The 24,301-nt window shown below is 32.3% G+C and overlaps 1 protein-coding gene across 5 annotated transcripts in view; it reads left to right on the forward strand.

Annotated features, from left to right (window-relative positions):
- Positions 1–24,301, forward strand: part of LOC6041749 (hemicentin-1) — a 321,332-nt gene that overhangs the window by 287,914 nt on the left and 9,117 nt on the right. For 4 of the 5 annotated variants that reach the window (XM_038258593.1, XM_038258592.1, XM_038258594.1 and 1 more), the window contains 3 exons: positions 17,014–17,111; positions 17,266–17,646; positions 18,182–18,435. In XM_038258593.1, coding sequence (XP_038114521.1) covers positions 17,014–17,111; positions 17,266–17,646; positions 18,182–18,435 — 733 coding nt within the window. The remainder of the gene's footprint in view (positions 1–17,013; positions 17,112–17,265; positions 17,647–18,181; positions 18,436–24,301) is intronic. The other variant, XM_038258596.1, reaches the window with a different exon arrangement.

Raw genomic sequence — 24,301 nt, forward strand, 5'->3', positions numbered from 1 at the left:
ATTATGACGGAACACACAGCTGGAAGGAACTTAAAAACTCTGTTTTGTACTGCAAAAGAATTTACTGTATTTTGATAATTCACTAATTATACCGAATTGAAATTAATTTATCATTCCTGAATCAATTTTCGTACACCTGAATATAGTTCAAGTTACAGGGTTTTTTTATTATTCAAAACTTATTCCTCGAACTTGAACGATCAAAATGGAAAGATTCCCAACTTCTTCTGAGCAATTCTCCACGAAATCGGTCTTTTTTTTTTAATTTAATTTTTGTATTTTTTAATCCGACTGAAACTTTTTTGGTGCCTTCGGTATGCCCAAAAAAGCCATTTTGCATCATTAGATTCTCCATATAATTTTCCATGCAAATTTGGCAGCTGTCCATACAAAAATGGTGTATGAAAATTCAAAAATCTGTATCTTTTGGAAGATTTTTTTGATCGATTTGGTGTCTTCGGCAAAGTTGTAGGTAAGGATATGGACAACATTGAAAAAAAATTATACACGATAAAAATTTTTTTGGTAATTTTTTAATTAATTTTTCGTCACTAAACCTTGGTTAGCAAAAAAAAAACACTATTTTTATTATTTTTTTTTATATCTTTTAGAGGACATCAAATGCCAACTTTTCAGAAATTTCCAGAATGGGCAAAAAATCTTTGACCGAATTATGAATTTTTTAATCAATACTATTTTTTTCAAAAAATCGAAATATTGGTCGTTAAAAATTTACAACTTAATTTTTCGATGTAAAATCAAATTTACAATCAAAAAGTATTCTACTAAAATTTTAATAAAGTGCACCGTTTTCAAGTTTAATCAATTTTTAGGTGACTTTTTTGAAAATAATCGCAGTTTTTCAGTTTTTAAAATAAGTGCACATGTTTGCTCACTTTTGAAAAAAAATATTTTTGGAAAGCTGAGAAAATTCTCTATATTTTGCTTTTTTGAACTTTGTTGATACGACCCTTAGTTGCTGAGATATGGCCATGCAAAAGTTTAAAAACAGGAAATTTGATGTTTTCTAAGTCTCACCCAAACAACCCACCATTTTCTAATGTCGATATCTCAGCAACTAATAGTCCGATTTACAATGTTAAAATATGAAACATTCGTGAAATTTTCCGATCTTTTCGAAAAAAATACTTTCAAAAATTTTAAATCAAGACTCACATTTTAAAAGGGCCAAAATTCAATATTACGCCCTTTTGAAATGTTTGTCTTGGCTTAAATTTTTTTTAAATATTTTTTCCGAAGAGATCGGAGAATTTCACGAATGATTCATATTTAAACATTGTAAATCGGACCATTAGTTGCTGAGATATCGACATTAGAAAATAGTGGGCTGTTAGAGTGAGACTTAGAAAACATCAATTTTCCAAACCAAAAAAGTTTCCGAAATCTGAGTGAACTGCTCTTCTTCTTAGTATGAATTCTTCAATATTGATGAAAAAATAATATGGAAAAATTGCCAAGAACCGGGTTAAGTTTATTATTTTACATTTTCTAATTTAAGTTTGATTTTTATCATTCTTAGCCAGGAATGTAAAGAAAAAACAACCATTGCATTTTCGTAATGGATTTTGATTTTTTTAAGAACAATTGTTAAGATGTTTCAAAAACATGGTACGATTTTTTTAAGGTCGTTTCGATGTTTAAAACCAAATTCTTAGTCGAAAAGTACTCGTAAAATTTAAAAGAAATGCAGAAACTGAAATTTTTCATCGCAAAATTCCTTTTTTGAAAAAAAAATAAGCTATCAATCTTTTAGCATGGAAGAAAATAGTAAAAAAAGAAATATTAAACGTTCTTTAACTTTAAAAAATGAAAGAAATTTTACTTTCTTCGAAACTATTCAACCGATTTTTAAATTTAAATGGCAGATATGCTACTTTCTTGAAAGGAATTCATCTGATTTTCAGTTTTGAAAATCAATGTTTGCTTGAATGAGTTATTCGAAAAATATTTTTTACAAAAAAATGTTTTGTGGAAGCATAGAAAATTTCTCATGAGCATTTTATATTTTTTTAAAGGATTTAACTAAGCAATTGTTATAATTTTGCGCAAATCTATAAGTAGATTTGATTTGTGTAGTTGAAATAAGCTAAGCACGCGCTATTATTTTGATTATAGCCAAGGATTTTTGTGATAACACTTTTTTCATTGATCTTAATATTTTTTTTTGCAAATATTTTGATAAAATGTTATTCTACAATTTTTTTCTGATGGCTGCTTAATAGCGTTGTTCACGAATATATGAAATAGATAAAAGTGTTTAATTTCGAGCGCATCAACCGGAAAATTTGAGCCCATTTGGTTAAGGTTTAGTGGCTCTGAGGTCAGATTGGAATTTCAATCAATTGATTTATTTTTTAATTTTATAACTCTTCTTCTACGAGGTTTTCCTAACCAGATAGCCTTTTCTCGTCTTAGAGATTTCTTATAGGTTTTGATCCGGAGAACAACTTTTTAGATTATCGCAAAGCGCTAAGAATTGATTTTCGAATAGATTCAGGTAAATATTTTGAGCATGTTTTTAAATTTTGCAGAAAAAAGTAAACTCCAAAAATCATCCTGTATCTTTTTGGGATCAAGTCCTAGAGCTTTGTGATGTTGTACAAAGTTGTTCCCTGGTCAAAAGCTATACACCCAAAATTCCGAGTCGAGAGAATCGTTCCCTCAAAATTTATTGAGGGCTTAGCGCCAAAATTGAGAGAATAATTCTACCAACTCACACCACCATAAAAATGAGTTCATTCGTTAATTGATACAATAAATCTCCAACAAGTGTCATACATCGGCATCTGACCACTCCTTGATCACCAAGCTGTGATGGCCGAGACAGTTAAGTCATTGGGTTAGAATGTCAAAGGTCTATGGTTCGATTCCCGTAGTTGGCACTTTTGATTTTTCGTTTTGACGGATGAACTTTTTTTGCAAATGAATCACGAGAGAATAATTCTTTCACCCATCTCGAGCTGTGTTCTCTGTGTCCGTAAATGGTACCACTATTCTCTCGTCTCGAGGCCATTATTTTCTCAGACTAGCGCTACCCAGTTTTAAGAATCCTAAAAAAATCAAAAAATTAAAAAAAAGAAACAGATTCCCAAAAAAGTGTCCACGTGATTAATGGGAGGTCCCGTACTAAATTTATTAAATTTAATACTAAATTTTGATCCAAATTGGAACAACTAAACCATAGCTTGCTAGCTCCTGGGGTCATAGTTCTTAAAAAATCTGGTTGATGCACTCGAAATTAAACACTTTTGTCATTTTCATGTATCCGTGAACCACGCTACTGCTTATTTTATAGTTGCTGTTAATAAAAAAAAAACATTTTGAAAAATATTGTTAATCTTGTCAATTTCTATACGATTTTTTGATTTTCGAGCAAGTTGTATCATATACATAAAAACAGTTAAACTATTCGTCTTGTTCATTTTTCCAATTATTGATCTTAGTAATCTGAAAATGCTCTACAAATTGTTATTTTTAATTTGGATGTTAGTTAAAATAGTAGTTTATGCAACAAGTTGCAAACAGAGGATTTTTTCAGCACGAGTCGTACATTTATCCAACGAGGTTCACCGAGTTGGATAAATACGAAGAGTGCTGAAAAAATCAAGTTTTGCAACGAGTTCCATACAACATTTTTTGCAATTCCAAAAAACACACACTGAGTGAAATTTCATGTCAAATTTTCATGTATTTTGTCAATAAATCGTTTAAATCAAAAAAATGTTGAAAAGTTTTACTTTTCGAAACAAGTACTGAAAAATTCAACTTTTAAGCACCCATTTGAGTGCTGAAAAGTAGAACTTTTCAGCATTTATTTTAAAAAGTGTTGCTATTCGATTCTGTTAATTTTGGTACAGAAAAGTAGGCTATTTCGTCGTTCAAGAATGACAGGAAAAGTGAGTAGTTTCACGACGGACTTGCAAAAATAATATTTCAAAACTATTTTCCAATATTTATATGTGAGTATTATGATTTTCCACACAAAAAGTTCTTCTCGTCAAATTGATTGCTCAATTTGTAAACAACCCATTAATTTGCCGTCAATTTTCCAATCCAACTAACGCACATTATCTGCGCCATAAAATTGCTTGTAATTCTTTGTTTACCATAAACCAATTCGAACCCCCCTCACGGTCGGTCCCACCTCCCAAAGCGCCATAAAAGTCACCGACAAAGTGCGATAAATTGCGGCGCTTGTTTGTACTACCGCCGATTACTACGGCCGACCCCTGCGGATGGTGGTGCAGTTTGCACACGCAAGCCACGTCAACTTAAGGACACGCACTAACTCTCTTGTACCAGGCGTAAAGTAGAAGCAGCTCGGCGTGAGCAGGACAGAAATTGTGCTTTACCTTGGTCGATTTGCGGCGTGCATAAATTACATAAGCATATATATTAGATTTGTGGGGGGGGTCTCCACTCTCCACCTTGTTACCTTTTCCCTGTTTCAATTTTTGTTAATGAATTCTAGTTAGTCACATGTACCCTTGGGATTTTTTTTTCTCTACCTTAAGGGGTGAGGTTCTTGCAGACCTTCGTGCATTCCGGGTTTTGTGTGTTTGCTTGTGACTCGATAAAACCTGCACTTATCACTTAATCAGTGGCTTGTTGGGGGGAGGGGGGGGGGCGAATACACCGTTAGCTTATACCATATCGTTTAATGGGAAGCTAAGCATGAGGTGCCTTTTTGGGATCTTGCGTGATTGAAAAAAGCATGTTATAACTTTCTTATGTGTTAGTTATGGGTAGATTACTGAAAAAAAATGAGAAGTTTCAGAATTCTTAGAATTCTTACTAAATTTAATCCAAACTAAGTCCCAAAACCAAGTTAATACATCAAAAGAAAGTTTCCCCCCACGAAACTCTAATGTGATTTTCCATAATTGCACTACCAGCGCGACCCACCCCAAGTTGTCTTTCCCTCTCTCTCTCGGGTGCATAAAAGCAAATTTTTCAAAACTTTTATACCTGCCCGGGTAACACCTCTCAGCAGGGAAACGTATATCACAAAGTTGTTTCTTTTCCCACGAAATTTTCACAAAAGTTATAAGAATGTGGAGTACAAAAAAAAGCGATCATAGTTTCTCTCTCGGAGCAAGTTTTTAAATTCCATTCAAAGCGAGCACACGTTAGAGAAAAGAAGGGCACATCCCTTCTTCTTGGGTGGCACACTCGCTTCTAAGGTGTGTGCCGTGAGGGCAACCAAACGAGAGAAATTTTCTTTTATGGAAAACTTTGCCCCATTATGATGCACACAATTTGTTGTTTTTGACCTTTTGGGTCGGAGCGTCTCGAAGGTTGCAAGGAATTTGTCGTGAAAGGTGGAGTGACTTTGGTTAAATAGATTTGAATAAAATGATAAATGGTCATCATTTTTAATAAATAGAAAAAAAAAAAATAGTTTGACCTCTGATACTTATTTTTAAGAAATTTTTATTTAAAACTTGGTATGACGTTTCTTTAGCTTTAGACGGAATCTGCAACCTCAAGTTTTTTTGTTTATATTTCTTCGTCTAGTTTTTCATATTTGTTAGTTATTTCTGGATTTGAACATGTATTCACATTTTTTAAAATACATTTGAAATTTCAAATCATTAGGTTTTTTTCATTTGGAAATATGTATTGTCTACAAAAAATGAAACAAAATGATAGATTTTGAAATGAGTTAGCTAGAGGATTTTGATCTTAAACATTTCGATATTAAATTATACAAACAAAATGCAAATATTTTGCAAACAATAATATCATTAATATTATTATTCTTTTGCAACGATAAGTTTAAAAAATACTGAATCATTGGCCAACTTTTTTTCAATGATTTGTTTCGTTGTGCTTAACATTAGAGTTTCACAATTCTAAATGTTTTCAAACCAGCCCAAACATGCTAAATATGACCATTTGCGCAGGACATTTCATTTGAAATTGTTGTCAGTTTCCATTGTATCTCAATCCAATGAAGAGAAAATGTTTGCCCCCTATTTTTCGGTGTGATTTTCAACATATTTTTTAAATCTAAAACTTGATCTTAAAATTCCAACATTAAAACATCTCACAAGTAAAACATAATAGTAGTTTATGCACCAAGTTGCAAAAAGATGATTTTTTCAGCACGAGTCGTACATTTACCCAACGAATTTACCGGATTGGATAAATACGATTAGTGCTGAAAAAATCAAGTTTTGAGACTAGTTGCTAGCAACATTTTTTGTAATTCCGAAAACGCATTTTTAAAAGGAATTTCATGTCAAACAACCATGTGTTAGTAAATTTATCGTTCAAAACAAAAAAAATGAAAAATTTTACTTTTCGATACTACTGTTGAAAAGTTCAACTTTTCAGCACCCATTTCAATGCTGAAAAGTAGAGCTTTTCAGCACCGGTGTTGCACTTTCCATTCTGTTATTTTTGGTTGGGAAAAGTAGGCCATTTCGTTTCTCCAGAAGGGCAGGAAATGTTGTCAGTTTCACAGTGGAATCGCAATAGTAGTTTATGCAACAAGTTGCAAAAAGAGGATTTTTTCAGCACGAGTCGTACATTTATCCAACGAGGTTCACCGAGTTGGATAAATACGAAGAGTGCTGAAAAAATCAAGTTTTGCAACGAGTTCCATACAACATTTTTGGCAATTCCGAAAACACCCATTGAGTGAAATTTTAAGTCAAATTTTAATGTATTTTGTCAATAAATCGTTTAAATCAAAAAAGTAGAACTTTTCAGCATTTATTTTGAAAAGTGTTGCTATTCGATTCTGTTATTTTTGGTACAGAAAAGTAGGCTATTTCGTTGTTCAAGAATGACAAGAAAAGTAAGTAGTTTCACGATGGAATTGCAAAAAAAATAATTTTGGTTTTGTTTTACAACTTTGTTAGAAGCAAACAAATTATTCTTTATTTTTCTTGGATCCAGTAGTTGACTGTTACTAAATACATTTTATAGCGTTTTATTTTCCAACCAATTTATTTACTTGAGCAGTTCTCTCAGATTTCGGCCATTCGATTTTTTTTTTGTATTTTTTAATCCGACTGAACCTTTTTTGGTGCCTTTGAAAAAGCCATTTTGCATCATTAGTTTGTCCATATAATTTTTCATACAAATTTGGCAGCTCACCATACAAAAATGATGCATAAAAATTCAAAAATCAATCTGTATCTTTTGAAGGAATTTTTTGATCGATTTGGTGTCTTCGACAAAGTTGTAAGTATGGATATGGACTACACTGGAAAAAAAATACACGGTAAAAATAATGTTGTTGATTTTTTTATTTAACTTTTTATCACTAAAACTTGATTTACAAAAAAACACTATTTTTATTTTTATTTTTTTTTTTGATATGTTTTAGAGGACATAAAATGCCAACTTTTCAGAAATTTGTAGGTTGTGCAAAAAATCATTGACCGAGTTATGATTTTTTTAATCAATACTGATTTTTTTTAAAAAGCGAAAATTGGTCACAAAAAATTTTCAACCTCATTTTTTGATGTAAAATCAATTTAACAATCAAAAAGCACTTAAGTGAAATTTTATGAAGTGCACCGTTTTCAAGTTGAAATTATTTTTAGGTGACTTTTTTGAAAATAGTCGAAGTTTTTAATTTTTTTAAATTAGTGCACATGTTTGGCCACCTTTGAAATTTTTTTTTTTAAAGCTGAGAAAATTCCCTATATTTTGCTTTTTTGAACTTTGTTGATACGACCTTTAGTTGCTAAGATATTGCCATGCAAAGGTTTAAAAACAGGAAAATTGTTGCTTTCAAAGCCTCACCCAAACAACAGCAGCATTTGCTAATGTCGATATCTCAGCAACTTATGGTCTGATTTTCAATGTTAAAATATGAAACATTCGTGCAATTTTTCGATCTTTTCGAAAAAAATACTTTTAAAATTTTTAAACCAAGACAAACATTTTATAAGGGCGTTATATTGAATGTTTGGCCCTTGACAACAAAAGCAAAATTTAAAACATTTGGTACCGTCATGATGACGGTAATTAAAAAGCAAAATTCAATATTCTTTTAAGATTAATTTATAATATCCATATCTTCAATTGTTTGAAACCACTCAACCACTACATTTTGTTTGTTATTTTTTAATAAAGAAATTGGAATTTATTTTTATTTCTCGACCCTAGTTAGCTTAAGTTTTAATTACTGCCAAATAAATTAATTATATTTAAGATTTCATGAAAATCATTCAAGCTTTTTATCCTATCAATACAAAGTATAATAAAATAGCTTCAAAGTATTAATTTTACTTAAAATTGTTAAAAACGTCCTCGCATAAGAGTTTGTTATGTTTGAAATATATCACTTTTCATATGATTTTTTTTCAAGTGTTAAATTGTCTTCTGAAATTTTGTTAAAGCTTTGAAAAAACTTTATTGTTACTTAAATTGGAAAATAGATAAAAGTTTCTGAAAAAAACATCTATCGTTCTATTCTTTTTAGTTTATTTTTAATTTTTTAATAAAACTTTTTTTTTCTTCTGAAGTTTTAACTAACAAATTAAAGACGAACCTATGATATGTATTGATTTCGGTAATAATCAGGGATAGTGATTATTTAACGAATTTTACGGTAGAGCATTAACAAATCATTGCATTTCACGGCAGTTTCACGGTTTTCTAAAATTTGCTTTAAAAAAACGTAAAAATGTGCAATTTTTGAAAAAAAAAAACAATTGTGTTAAGGATAGTAACTGAAAGTGAAATTGTAGGCTATAATCCAGCTATCCTAATCTTTTGGAGATTTTAGAAATAAAATTTGCTGAAATATCTCCAAAAACGAAGTTCATCCTAAAAAACAATTGATTCAACAACAAAAATCAAAGAAGCTAGGGGGTGAACTTCGGGCTGAATCTCCCCCCCCTTCCCCCCCCCCCCACAAATTTTTGGAAGTTATATGGAAGAGAGGAAAGAAGAAAAAAAGAAGAAGAAAATGTCTTCTTCAAGCCAACGTTAAGTTTTAATTTTTTTTTGAATTTTATGTAAAAAAGAAAAAAAATCCGCTGTTACAAAATGCTACTTTCTTAGTAATAGAGCAGTTCTCTAGGATTTCGGTAATTCGATTTTTTTTGTATTTTTTAATCCGACTGAAACTTTTTTGGTGCCTTCGGTATGCCCAAAGAAGCCATTTTGCATCATTAGTTTGTCCATATAATTTTCCATACAAATTCGGCAGCTGTCCATACAAAAATGATGTATGAAAATTCAAAATCTGTATCTTTTGAAGGAATTTTTGATCGATTTGGTGTCTTCGGCAAAGTTGTAGGTATGGATACGGACTACACTGGAAAAAAATAATACACGGTAAAAAAAATTTGGTGATTTTTTTATTTAACTTTTTATCACTAAAACTTGATTTACAAAAAAACACTATTTTTAATTTTTTTTATTTTTTGATATGATTTAGAAGGCATAAAATGCCAACTTTTCAGAAATTTCCAGGTTGTGCAAAAAATCACTGACCGAGTTATGAATTTTTTAATCAATACTGATTTTTTCAAAAAATCGAAATTTTGGTCGTAAAAATTTTTCAACTTCATTTTTCGATGTAAAATCAAATTTGCAATCAAAAAGTACTTTACTGAAATTTTGATAAAGTGCACCGTTTTCAAGTTATAGCCATATTTAAGTGACTTTTTTGAAAATAGTCGCCGTTTTTCATTTTTTTAAATTAGTGCACATGTTTGCCCAGTTTTGAAAAAAATATTTGTGAAAAGCTGAGAAAATTCTCTATATTTTGCTTATTTGGACTTTGTTGATACGACCTTTAGTTGCTGAGATATTGCAATGCAAGGTTTAAAAACAGGAAAATTGATGTTTTCTAAGTTTCACCCAAACAACCCACCATTTTCTATCGTCAATATCTCAGCAACTAATGGTCCGATTTTCAATGTTAATATATGAAACATTTGTGAAATTTTCCGATCTCTTCGAAAAAAATATTTTTGGAATTTTCAAATCAAGACTAACATTTCACAAAGGCCAAACATTCAATATTACGCCCTTTTAAAATGTTTGTCTTGATTTGAAAATTCCAAAAAAATGAAAAACTGCGACTATTTTCAAAAAAGTCACTTAAATATGGCTATAACTTGAAAACGGTGCACTTTATCAAAATTTTAGTAAAGTACTTTTTGATTGCAAATTTGATTTTACATCGAAAAATGAAGTTGAAAAACTTTTACGACCAAAATTTCGATTTTTTGAAAAAATCAGTATTGATTAAAAAATTCATAACTCGGTCAGTGATTTTTTGCACAACCTGGAAATTTCTGAAAAGTTGGCATTTTATGTCTTCTAAAACATATCAAAAAATAAAAAAAAATAAAAATAGTGTTTTTTTGTAAATCAAGTTTTAGTGATAAAAAGTTAAATAAAAAAATCACCAAATTTTTTTTTACCGTGTATTATTTTTTCCAGTGTAGTCCGTATCCATACCTACAACTTTGCCGAAGACACCAAATCGATCAAAAAATTCCTTCAAAAGATACAGATTTTTGAATTTTCATACATCATTTTTGTATGGACAGCTGCCGAATTTGTATGGAAAATTATATGGACAAACTAATGATGCAAAATGGCTTCTTTGGGCATACCGAAGGCACCAAAAAAGTTTCAGCCGGATTAAAAAATACAAAAATTAAAATTGAAGAAAAAAGACCGATTTCGTAGAGAATTGCTCAATATTTATATTGATTCTGATACATTTCATGGTTTCTACCAATTTTACGGATCACGTGGCTTCTGCTGAATTGCAAAAATACACTATCCCTAGAAGGAACCCTCAAAGTTTAAACCAAAATATAGAAAAGCGCCACAAATTACTGAATTGTTTTAGTAACATTGTTTTCTGAATAGTTTTAATCATAATTTACTTCAATTGGATCATCAAAGTACTTTTAAAACCAAAAAAAAAAACGCAATATTTGATGCTTAATTTTAGATATGCGAGCCATTTTGTAACGAGCTACAAAAACGTGTCCATTTTCGGTTACATTAAAAATATATTTAAAAAAACATCAGAAAAAAATCAAATGAACTAAAATTTTTTTCATCTTAGTTTTTCTTGTTTTTTTCTACATTTTTTATTTATTTAACAAATAGCATCTTCTAACATTTTGAGATGAATATAAAAGAGATTTCAAAAGGTATTTTAAAGAAAACTTGACCAAAAGTGGATTATTTTCAAGTCAAAAGCCTCTAAGTTTCTTTTGTAGATTTTTATTAAATTCAACGTTTTAATTACTTGTTTAGTGCAAAATAAAAACAATCTACTCAAAGCACCAATAATTCGCAGCAGCTCTAAAAGTGAGAGAATTCGAGTTACTATTTTTGCTGAAAAAAAAAACTCCACAAGTTTATTAACATTCAAAAAAAAAAATTGACACCATTTTCATATGTAATATAACAAAAACCATTTTTTGTACGTGATTCAATATTTTTTCATTTGAAAAAGTATTCGTGGAGAGAGTTCAACAATATCAACAAAATAAAGCATGTTTTTTTTTTCATAAACCGGTATAAAATTTTCTTCCCTTACGGTTGCTAGCAAAAGGTCTGTCGCGAAATTCAACCACCAAAAAAAAAAAGAAGTTGCATATTCTTGGTCGATCTTAGAGCACCACAAGGAAAAAGCTTGCCATCGTCGTCGTGGCCGGATACCAACCCGTGTCCACAAAATGATGTGGTAAGGTGATGATGATATTAAAACTTTGACCCACCACCACCTCCTTTGGGGACCCAGTCAGTGGAGTCAGGAGGGCAGTATTCGTGCAAGTTGTGTGATGTTTTCTGCCCCCCCCCCCCCGCACATCATTGTCTTCTTCTTCTTCATCATCGCGTGGGTTTGGGCGCTTGGGGAAGGTCCTGGTCTTCAAAGAACTTCATCATATTGCCTTGGTGCTTCGGGGGTTTTCCACCGGCAGAAAATGGACAATTTGTCGAAGCAATATTTTTTCTTCTTGTTGCATCGGGGTAGGGAAATGTGAAATATGATGGAAAACTTTTTGAATTTTACCATAATGGTGCCTTTGTTTGGTTTTCTTTTTTTGAGAAGTTATTCTTGGTGATTTTTTTACCGCTTGAAGTATTGGTTTTTGAAGATATAAAATCATGTCAAGCAAAACTTAATTTAACTCATTCAATTAGAACTACAGAATTAATGAAAAGCAAACTTTTTCTCAAGGCTAATAATGCAATCACAAACTCCTCTGCCGTCTGTGAAGTTCTGTCAGCCCGCATTTGCAGTTGCATGCCGCTCAATTTGTACACCTCAATAGGAGCAACTTGTTCCGCCGACTCCACTTAATAAGCACCTGCTGCAGTTGTTCTCGAGTTCACAGTGAAAGCTACTCGACCACGACCTCCATTATAAAACTAGTCGGGTCGTGAAAAGTCCGTCTGCTGCTGTAAATCCAAAACTGCCCCATAAAGTGAGGGGAAAAGTTTAGAATTAATTTAATCACACGGTCGGCTATTTGTGCGAGTGCAATTGCAGTTCTGTTGAGTTCAGTGGAAAACTGTGAAGTGGGCCGCTCCTTCAGAGGGTAGTGGACACAGCAAGAGAGTCGGTCAGGAAGTGAACAATTACAACTTCCTTCCACAGTCGTAAGCCGTTAATTGGATGCAGTTTCCGGGGTGGAGCAGTGTTGCCAGTCCCGTTGGAAAGCGTTGTGAACTGTCACGCTGGAATTTATTTTGTAAAACAGAGATTGCTTCATTTTAGTTTGAAATAACTTTTAATTAAGAATTAATTCATTTTTACTGAGATTTTTTTTATTGTATTCCCAACTTGATAAATTCAATGAAAATCTACACAATTTAATTATTGCAACATTGAGTTGAATCTTAAGCGTCCAATTTCCCGTAATTACAAAATTCCCGGTAAACGGGAAATTTTCAACAAATTTCCCGGGAAATCCCGGGAATTCCCGGGAAATTTGAAATTTATCGAAAATTATTCTTATCTTGTTTCTACTTAATATTGTATATATATTGTATACAACAGCAATTTAATGGTCAAAATGAATCTGAGGATCTCATGCTACATGCTTGACCACTTGCAAAAAATCTAACAACTTTAAGAAAATATTTAAATTATCTAACTCCTTTTACGCCCTTGTTTGCTCCAGTGCTTCATAATTTTAACCTCAAACTGTTATTTCTCGAATACTATTAAACCTATTTTTCTTGCACAACCCTCTTTGATTTGTTTTATGATAGCTTCTAATGTTCATCAATTTGGTTACGGTAAACAAAAACGTTAAACAAATCTCAATTTTGATCGGGTCGGAATGGGTTAGTATTTTATTTTCAAATGATTTAACAACAATTTTTGTCAAAAAAATACCGCAAATAAAATAGTTTATTTTCATTCCAGTATAGCGTAGTATTTGATTTCAAATTATTTTTTTTCTGGTGCCAAAAATTTCAGAAAATTGATATTTCTGCTTGAATTTCGGAAATTCTCGGGAAATTTAAAAATTTCCTGGAAAACGGGAAATATTTTTTTTCGGGAAATCCCGGGAATTCCCGGGACGGAAAATTGGACGCCCTTGTTGAATCGCAGGAGTGTTACCGGCAAAGTTAAAATTGATTAAAATGAGAAGCGGCTATAGTTTGTATTACTTCTTTTGTGCTTAACGACTTTGATTTTTATTTTTTTTATTTGAGAGAAACTTTTTCCATGAATTCCCTATGTAAACAAAAAAAATATTTATTTGAAATTTTGTGACATGTTTTAGAGAACTATAAAAAATCATTTTCTATGTCTTAGTACGTGCTGGTGAAAAATTTCAAAATATTGAAAACCTTGAGAACAAAATAATAAAAATCATTTTTCATACCCAAATTGATTGTGCAACATTTTTGATAAAATATGCCGTTTTCAAGTTATAGCTACTTTTCGTCTAAAATTTTCCATTTCCCTTATTTTCCTTATTTTTTTCTCTACAATATTGAAAATCGGACAATTAGTTTTTGAGACACAGCCTCACAAAGAGTTTGAATCGATGAAAATTATTTTTTCTGTGTGTCATCTAATAAGCTTTTATTTTCTCTCACTGCTATGATCTTTTGAATACAAATATTTCAAAAATTTTATTATTTGTTAAAACCTTGAGAATATTAAGAAGATTTTATCAAAACTGAATCTTGATTTTAAAATTTTGAAATTTTTTTTATTGATAAGATCAGATAATTTCACTTTTTCACTTTTTTTCGAGGACTGTACACGATATCGAAATTTATGTGAATTATTCTTCGAATGCAAATTTGATTTTGCATATTAAAATTAAACTAAAACATGTTTTGCGTTTTCCATTTTTCAGAAAAGTATAGTTACACTATTTAATATATATATTTTTAAAATGGACTTTTCACATCAAAAATTGAACATTTTTGAAAAGTCACTTTTTCTATTCGTTTTACGAACCAAAAACCATAGCTTTGGCACAGGATAGTCAAAAATAAATTTGGTGGGGTTGCCAATTTATCAACAAACAAAAAACATTCACTTAAAAACATGCAAAAAAAATCGAAAAAAAAACTATTTTTGCTTCATTGAAAAATAAAACATCAAATTTGAAATCGATAAGTACTTCACATAAATTTCGATATTATGCGCCGTTTTCGAGTTAATCACGTTATTCAATAAAAATGATTTTTCGAAAAAGTGGCAACACTGCATAACGAATTTGTGACCAAGCTGTGTCATATCTTAGAAGGAAGTTATTCAGAGAAAAAAATTTATTTTGTAAGATGTGCATGTAATATGAGTACAATTTTTAAACTGTAACTACATATTCTGGAAAGTCTTATGCAGCAACTTTACCCAAGACACGAAGTTGATCTCAAAATCCGTTTTTTCCTATTTAGTTAGCATATGAGAGAAATAAAATAGCAATAATTAAGTTTTGCTATTGTTAACAAAAAAAAGTCCAATTTTGAGATTAAAATATCTCAGCAAATCGATGCCTCTGTGCTCTCTTGTACTAAGCCTGCTGAGATTCCTTTCCAATTAGTACAAGAGAGCACAGAGAGATCGAAAAATTAGACAGACTGTAAATGTCGAGCATTCAAACATTTGCCTGTAATTAATTTTAATTAATTTTTAATATTTCCAAAATAATATATCTTATCACTTTTGAATGGTTCAATTAAAGTTGTGTCGAATAAAAATCTATTTAGAAAATTGAAAAAAAAACATGGCCAAACAATTGATATTCTACAGTCACAATTCTTTTAAATACTTTTCAAATTAAATAAATTTCACATTATATATAAAATTGGTTAAAAAGACAATGTAGCTTTGTAAAAAACATAAATGTTGAGAGTTTAATTTATTTTTGAAATTTTTATTCATTTTATTTCGTTTTTTCCGTGTATCAGAAATAACTTTTCTTTAACTAAATATTCAACTATCGTTTTTGTTTTATTCTGATATTATGAGGCTTATTTTAAAATCTTCCATGAATTATAAATTATTCTGTCAAATGTATTCGTTTTTTTAATTCAAAATGATTTTTTGTTTTTACAGTTAACATTGTCTAGAGGTGGGGTTAGGTCATAAAGGATAAAATGTATCTATTGAAAAAAAAAAAACAATATATATTTTTGCATTCTAAAAAATATAATAATATCTTAACATAGCAAGAAACATTTTCATATGGATAATCGAAGGATGGATTTTGAGCTTAAAAATTAAAAATTTGTTTATTGTAGAATTTGTGTATTAAATGTTTTTCAAAGTTTTAAGATTTGAATGAAAAAAAGTGTTTAAAAATGCATTTAACACAAGTTCAGTTGCTTTCCATTAATTAATTTTCAAAATATCGAAGTATTGAAGGAACTTTTTTAAACGAAGAAAAACTTTTCGTAGGACTGTACATTGGTAATTCCTGCAAATTTATAATGTTTTCGAAAGATTTCGAACATGCTAAATATGATTATAAACGCAGAAAAATGTATTTCAGCTGGGTTTCAGTTGATTGAACTTAAATTTTCTTTAAAATGTTGTAGTTTTTCGATAAAAAAAAAATCTTCCTAATTATTGGGGTCAACTTTGAAGGGGGCGATATAATGTTTGCAACGGTCTTATTGTATTTTATTAAACATAGAGTTGGTTTCCGATTAGCACTTCTGATAATCAATATTTATGAATTATGAAAAATTGTCTTAAACATGGTAAATATGAAGAAAAAATCGTTTGCAATGTTTGATTGAACTTCACCACATATTTAGTTTTTATGCCCTGCCCTGATCCTTCAAAGATTTATTTTCGCAAGAAAGCAATGCCATACCAAATAGGAAATCTGTTGTGCCCAACCCTCTCCAATATCGATGAAATTTTGTAGCCATGTGATTTTAGGTTTATATAAGCCGTTTTTTGTGTCTATGGAGCCAGATGCACTCGTAAATAACATTTGAAAAGGACGTAAATTGTACATTTTTTTTTGGTTTTCGTAATTTAAATATTGCTAACTTTATCTCGAAGTCACATTTTTATGAGATTTTTTGAGTTTTTAGTGTAAAAAAGCAATTCTCTACCAAATCGATCTATTTTTTTAATTTTTATTTTTGTAATTAGGCTGAAACTTTTTTGGTACCTTCGGTATGCTCAAAGAAGCCATTTTACAAATTTTTTCAACTTCATAAGCTCAATCCAGGTGTAGGAGTCATCTCCCTGGGTCCTGTCTCGGTGGAGTCGCTCGTAGGCAGTTGGACTCACAATCCAAAGGTCGTCAGTTCGAATCCCGGGGTGGATGGAAGCTAAGGTGTAAAAAGAGGTTTGCAATTACCTCAACAATCAAGCCTTCGGACACCTAGCTTCGAGGAGGAATCTCGCGATCGAGAACGCCAAGGCAATGCTGTATAGCGAATAATTTGATTTTGATTTTTTGATATGAACTTGTTGAAAATTTCATTGAATTAATTCTTCAATCTTAAGTTATGGAAAATAAGTAATGTGTAAACGCTTTTATTTTCTTTTTTCAGATCCACCAGAGATAAGCGTCGAAAATCCGATAGTGTACTCTGGAGAGGGCCAGGAAGCGATGCTGGTTTGCATCGTACATGGCGAGTCACAGCCGGAAGTAAGTAATTTCGTCATGATTTTGTTGTTGAACCAAATTAAAAAAAAATCATTTTGAAAAAAGTTTCAAATTTTATGTTTTAATGTGCGTAATCGCAGAATTGACAGCACCGATTATTTTCGTACGATTTGTTCTTCTCTCCCTAAACCCGCTGAAGGTACTGTGGCACAAGGACACGATGCAGATCGACCAGACGGAGCGGCACGTGATCGAGAGCCGCGGCGCCCGCCACACGCTCATCATCCGCAAGGTGCACCCGCAGGACTTTGGCAACTACAGCTGCATCGCGGACAACCAGCTGGGCAAGACGCGGAAAACGGTCACGTTGACGGGCCGGCCCAAGGCGGCGGTCTTCCGGTCGATGCCGAACAGCCAGTGGAAGGACCGGTACAACATCTCGTGGATCGCCGACTCGCACTCGCCGATCGAGGAGTACAAGCTGTACTACCGGCTGGTGGACGGGGACATCCTGCAGGGCCACGACGGCATCTACATGGACGGCCGGAAGTCGCACCACACGTACATGGGCGGAAATGTGAGTATTCTTCTTTTTTTGCGAAAGTCACTCAATTTCCTTCAATTACCTGACTCCGATGGGTTTTGCGAAATCAGATTACAATCCTTCTACCGTGAGTGCACTTTTGCTCCCGATGGAATATGCTAGAGAGAGAGAGGCTCGTGTCCTCATGACAAACCTGAACATTCTGTCGGAGGCCCACATAAGCTGCAGTTTCCCCCCTAATCCTATCCCGTCGGATCATGTTCAACCAACTGGACGTGGGTGCGTTGCGTTGGCTTCCGACTTGTTTTTGTCCTGCTGTCCTGCCACACAGCACAAATGCCATGTCCCGTGTTCGGACCAACCAACCGACCGACCGACATGTGAACCGTAATTTCCTTAATCCAGGAAAAACCTGGCCTGTCATAATAACGCAAAATTAATTCAATCTCGTTTCTCTCCCTCTCTCTCTCTCTCCGTCCTGCACTTTTTTGTTTCCGTGGAATGACATCGCTGGCGCCCCCTCCCGGACCATTACACGCGTCCCTATTCATCATCGCGGACGGCACAGATGCTCGACTACGACCGGAAGATAACCTCGTTTGACTCGTACTCGTACGGCGGTGGCGTCGGAAGTGGCGGCCTCGGCCACAGCGGGTACAGCAGCCACAGCGTGCACGGCGTCGGCCACAAGTGGTCCAAGACGGACTGGCGGGACGTGGTGCTGCCGGCGTTTCCGTACTCCCACCACTACACCCAGGGCATGAGCTACATGCTGCGGGCGCTCGAGCCGGACCAGCAGTACGAGGCCCGGGTCCAGTCGAGGTAATTATTGACGAGAGGGACAGGTTCTGGGATTTTTTCTTTTTTTTTTTTTTTTGGTTCAAACTGGGTTCTATTGACGTTACCATGCGACAAATCAGGGGGCGACGGTCATCAGGGGAGGAACGCATGATCTGCGTGAACTGCTGGTAAAAAATGTCATCTGGGAATTGGGATTCCTATTTGTTAAGTATTGATTATTCAAGTTTTTAAAACAAGATCTAATTATTGTTAAAAATAACTCAAGATGTTTGATGTCAAAAGAAAGACACTCAAAACTACAGCCAAAGATAAGTTTTTAACAGAATTTGAGATTGAAACTCTGTGAATATTGTTTTTGTTATTTTATCTTTTTTAAATAAGCTTTACAAAATTCTTTCTGATCACAATTGTGTCCTAAAATAAGGCTTAATTTCACAACGATAAAGCTTATTTTTATCAGCACATTGACTCTTTGTACGACCTCAAAATGTTTGAAATGGATTTTCCCGACTTTTTGAAACAAATTATCTTGTTGATCCCTGTTAAAATGCTGTCTTTATTATTATTATTTTTAATAGGGTTCTAAAGCCTTGTTCCAGTTCTGATCACCTTTTTTCATTTTAATGCAAAATATATATAAACAAAAAAACAACAATTGTTCGATAGATCAACTATGGTCCCATTGGAACGAGCTGTCAAGTAGGACCTTTTTCTGTAAAGAAGGGTCTCGAAGATAATTTGTTCAAATTGAATTCAAAATCCATTTTAAATCCTTTTCGGTCGTACAAAGAGTCATTGTCCTCAGAAAAATAAGTTTTAACGCTGTTAATAATTGCATGACAGAATTGAGCTTAACTTTAGGACCCAATTAAAATGCAAAAAGTGATGGTTCAACAGCGTGATTTTGCCGATGTTCATAAAATTAACATATGGATTTAGGACAATGCACAGAGAATCCATAACGCAAAATTAAGTTGAAAATGAATTTTCCGAAAAATGGTGAAGTTTCGGAGCTTTGGCGTCTTCAGAAGAGTTGATGCAAATGGAATATGGCAACTTTTGATTTGGTTTAAGAGGCAGTATTTGTAGATTCTGCTCGGTTTGTTCTAGAGGTCGTATCGAGGTGCTCCGATTTGGATGAAACTTTCAGCGTTTGTTTGTCTATGCATGAGATGAACTAATGCCAAATATGAGCCCTCTACGACAAAGGGAAGTGGGGTAAAACGGGCATTGAAGTGTGAGGTCCAAAACACATGAAAAATCTTAAAATTGCTCGCATTTCCGTAAAACTTCATCAATTCCAACTCTCTAAGATGCATTCAAATGGTCTTTCGAAGACCTTCAAAATGTGCTATAGACATCCAGGATTGGTTTAACTTTATCTCATAGCTTTTGAAAATTACTGTTAAAAATTGATTTTTTTAAAACCTTAATATCTTTTTGCAACAGCCTCCAACACCCATACTCCCATAGGTCAAAAGATAGGTAATTTCATGGACAATAAGCTTACGGTATTAACTTTATGGCCAATCGCAGTTTTTCTCATAGTTTTACGATTTTTCTAGAACAAACATTTTACAACGTTAGTTTTTGCCCTGTAGGCCAAGAAGACGGCACTTTTTGGTCTCAATTTTGTCATATTCGGAATCCTCGGTCAATTTCACGTAAGTTAGAAGTATTGGAGTTGTAATTTTGATTTAAAAAATAATTAAATAAAACATTTTTGAAAAAAGAAATAGATTTTATTTACCCTATGATCAATACGTCAAATGCTGTATCAAGTAGGCGAAAACTTGTTTATCCCTAATCCGACAAAATTCTAAATAATATTTTAATTAATTTAATTCCAAACAAATTCAAAATTTCAACACCTCAATCTAATGTAGAATTTTCTGAGGATTCCGATTATGTCAAAATTGAGACCAAAAAGTGCCGCTATGGAGGCTACAGAGCTAATACTAACGTCGTAAAATGTTTGTTCTAGAAAAATCGAAAAACTATGAGAAAAACTGCGATTAGCCAAAAAGTTAATACCGTAAGCTTATAGTCCATGAAATTCCCTAACTTTTGACCTATTGGAGTATGGGTGTTGGAGGCTGTTGCCAAAAGTTATTAAGGTTTTAAAAAAATCCATTTTTAACAGTAATTTGCAAAAGCTATGAGAAAAAGTCAAATCAATCCTGGATGTCTAGAGCACATTTTGAAGGGCTTCAAAAGACCTTTCGAATGCATTTAAGAGAGTTGGAATTGATGAAGTTTTACGGAAATGCGAGCAATTTTAAGATTTTTCATGTGTTTTGGACCTCAAACTTCGAAGCCCGTTTTACCCCACTTCCCTTTGTCGTAGAGGGCTCATATTTGGCATGAGTTCATCTCATGCATAGACAAACAAACACTGATAGTTTCATCCAAATCGGAGCACCTCGATACGACCTGTTTCACATCGGTGAAAAACTCGCTCTTAAATTAGGGTGGTTCACGATTAGGTTGATTTTGAAATTCTAACTTTTAATGAATAATTTTGGGTTTTTTTGTCTTGTAGAAAGTTGTTGAGCTTGCCAATTCAAGCAACTTTGTCAAAGACACCAAAATTTTATCTCGTAATCTACGCATTCTACGACCAAATTTATAGAAAGCATCTGAGCAAACCTTCAAAATCAGTTTTTTGGACATGCAACTCTAAAAATCGATCGTTTTTCTTATTTGAAATTTTATTTTGTAGTTATGGGTCTAAATTTACACTCATTTTATGGTAAAAAAGATGCAAATTTAAAACTAAAATATCTCGAAAAGGCACATGTCAAATTTTAAGCGCAAGGTTGCATTTGAAACAGGAGATCCAGCACTACAAACGCTATAAAAATCGCAGGGGTGTTTTTCTTCAAACTTGAGCTATCTTCATTTGAAAAAGTCTAATTTTCAAGGGAAAACCATATGGGACCACTCTAACGAAATTCAAAAAAAAAATCCAAATATATGTTTTTCCATGTTATTTTGCGCAACGAATCTGAATCTGCCCTCAGAATTGAGCCAAATTGTCAACAAATCGAGTTTTGGTTATATTTTGGGTTAAAATAATAATTTTACGTGAAAACCCCAAAAAGTCTGCTTCAAATTAATAAGTTTATTTATAAATATATAACATTTGAACTTATTTTATCATCACTTTTGTTGAATTTAATTGCACTGAATTCAGAATTTTGTTTTCAGAGCAGCTTATTTTCGAAAACAAATTGAATTTACTATTATTAATACTATTTTTCCTGATCAAGAGGATTCTTGATTGAAAATTGAAAAAAAATCATTCAATGCTGAATATTTAGAGAAACTTTGATGAATAAATAATGAATAATTTATTTATTCAAATAAATATAATTTTCAGAAGAAAAGTTAAGATAAGGGGCAGTGTAATTCAAATACAATATGTGGTAAAACATAAGAGTGTGCCAACAAACCGAAACGTGAGAATACAATAATCACTTTGAACATTCTCAAACATAATCACCATGCTTTCAGAAAATCGTGATGAATTGAAAGATTCATAAGCTTAACTTTAGAAAAATTGTTTAAACGCCTTTCAATTTTTTTCTCCAATTATTATTACAAATGTTTTACGGGATATTCTTATACTATAATATTTATATTTTTTTGCTCAGGAGGACGAAATCGGGGTTTTTTGATAATCTGAAATTGGTGCTGCTGAAAGAACCGAATCTGACTGGCGTGTCTATATTTTGATTTATTAAAAAATGCTTTATATTCAACGACACATATTTTGAAAACCCTTAAATACGAAAAGGTGTCAATTTTGCACAGTTTCATAGAGAACTCAGATTTCAAAGTGATTGGCTGCCAGATATAATATAAAGTATTATTTTAATTTGATTTTAAAAAACATGAAAATATTTTGACTTTATCAGAACTTTAAGTCAATTTTTTCTGTACTTTGAGTACGAGAATTTTGTTTTCAGGGGTAAAAAATCTCAAAATTCATATTCCCGATTATTTATTGAATCCTTTCAAAAGATGATTTCCAATCACTCCTAAAAGTTTCATAAAGTTATTTCATGATTTAAGTGAGTCGAAGACGATTTAAGTTTAAAGTTTTGCCATGCGCAAAGCGAACCGTCAAACTTTGTGAGCGTTTTTCTCAAAACACCGAGTTGATTTGCGAATGCCACGATATCTCGAGATGGGATGGACCAAATTGGCTGAAATTTGGAGTACGGACTCTCAAGACATATCCCGTGTGCATGACGAAACCCGATTTTGAAATTTAGGTTTTTAAATTACAAAAATCAAAAACTGTTGATTTTTTTAAATGAAAAACAGAAAAATATTTTTATTTTTTTTTTTTAAATAAACTTTTTGAGAATCGACCTTCGTCATGCAAACGGGACCCGTTTAGTGAGTCATCACCAAAATTTTGAACCGATTTGGTCAACGCAGTGTTGAGTTATCGTGGCACCCGTTTTTTTAAAACTACTAACTTAAAATAGCTATATCTCGGAAATGGTACATCCAAATGTCTTCATATATATTTTACTAAAAGATGAAAATGTAACTTTTAATACCCTGAAATCATATTTTAAAAAAAAGTTGAAATGTTTGCTCATATCAACCTCTGACATTTTAGCCAATTTACGTGTATGTATCCCCTTAAGTAAGAAAAATCAGCCTTGAAACTTATAAACAGATTGGAAATGGTGTTAATTTCGTCTGGTCGATTTGACATGGAAACTAATTTTTTTTAATGATTAAAATATGCTAAATATGGTTTAAAATTAAAAATGCAATAAAGTTATTCAAAAAAAAAACGTGAAACGTGAATAGATACACCAAATTGAAGGCTTGAAAACGTTATTATTTGCTAAATTGTTTTTCCTTAGGCGGCATCCATAAATAACGAAGCATTTTTTTTCTAATTTAGATCCCTCCTTGTAGCATTTGTGAATCATTTAATCCACCCCAGGTTTCAGGTTTTTTCCGATTTTGCATTTTACTTGTTATTATTAACTAGGTTGATTTTTGTTTTAATATGATGCCTTACACTGGCATAAACAGGCATCTTTGGATGTTTATGTAAACATCAGATAAAATTACAAAAACATTTTTAAATGCTATTACAAATTGCAATCGAAAAGACTTTGAGTTATTTTTTTCTTTTGGTAAAAATTATAGTTCTCAAATTAAAGGTGATTCCAGGTTACATTTTTCGAAATATTTAACTTTTTTAAATTTTATGATAGAACTGCTTTTTGCAAAACTACAGCTCAAAATACGTATTTTTTTATTTCGAAATTTTTTGACATGTTTTAGGGGACAAAACCCGCAACTTTTGAGCCATAGACAAGTATGGTCAAAAAATCTGCCACCGAGTTTTGAACTTTTGAAAAAATGTGAAATTTCTTGCACACCATTTTTTGATCTATTTTTATGTAAAATTGAACTTGCAATCGAAAAATTCTTCGAAGAATTTTTGATAGAAAGCCCCGATTTCAAGAAAGTTTGATGTCAGCTAAATATTTGCAGCTTTTCGATAACGTAAAAACATGAAACATTCGTGAAATTTCCAATCTTTTCGGAAACAATATTTTGAAAACTTTTGCATAGAGCAATTCCACGTCAAATAGGGAATCGGTTGTACCCGACCCTCTCCGATTTCAATGAAACTTTGTAGACATGTTATCCTAGGCATATATAATCCATTTTTGTGTATATGGAGCCAGTTACACTCGATATTGACATTTGAGATATTTTTGTATTTCGTAATTTAAATATTGCTGTATCTCAAAGCCGTTGTATCGCATCAAAAAGTGGTCAAAGACAAACTTGTAGGAAATTTGACGGGCTTTCTGAAAAAAATACACTGAAAGAAAAAAACATT

The sequence above is a fragment of the Culex quinquefasciatus genome, chromosome 3 (genome assembly GCF_015732765.1).
Source record: "Culex quinquefasciatus strain JHB chromosome 3, VPISU_Cqui_1.0_pri_paternal, whole genome shotgun sequence".
Taxonomy (NCBI): Eukaryota; Metazoa; Arthropoda; class Insecta; order Diptera; family Culicidae; genus Culex; species Culex quinquefasciatus.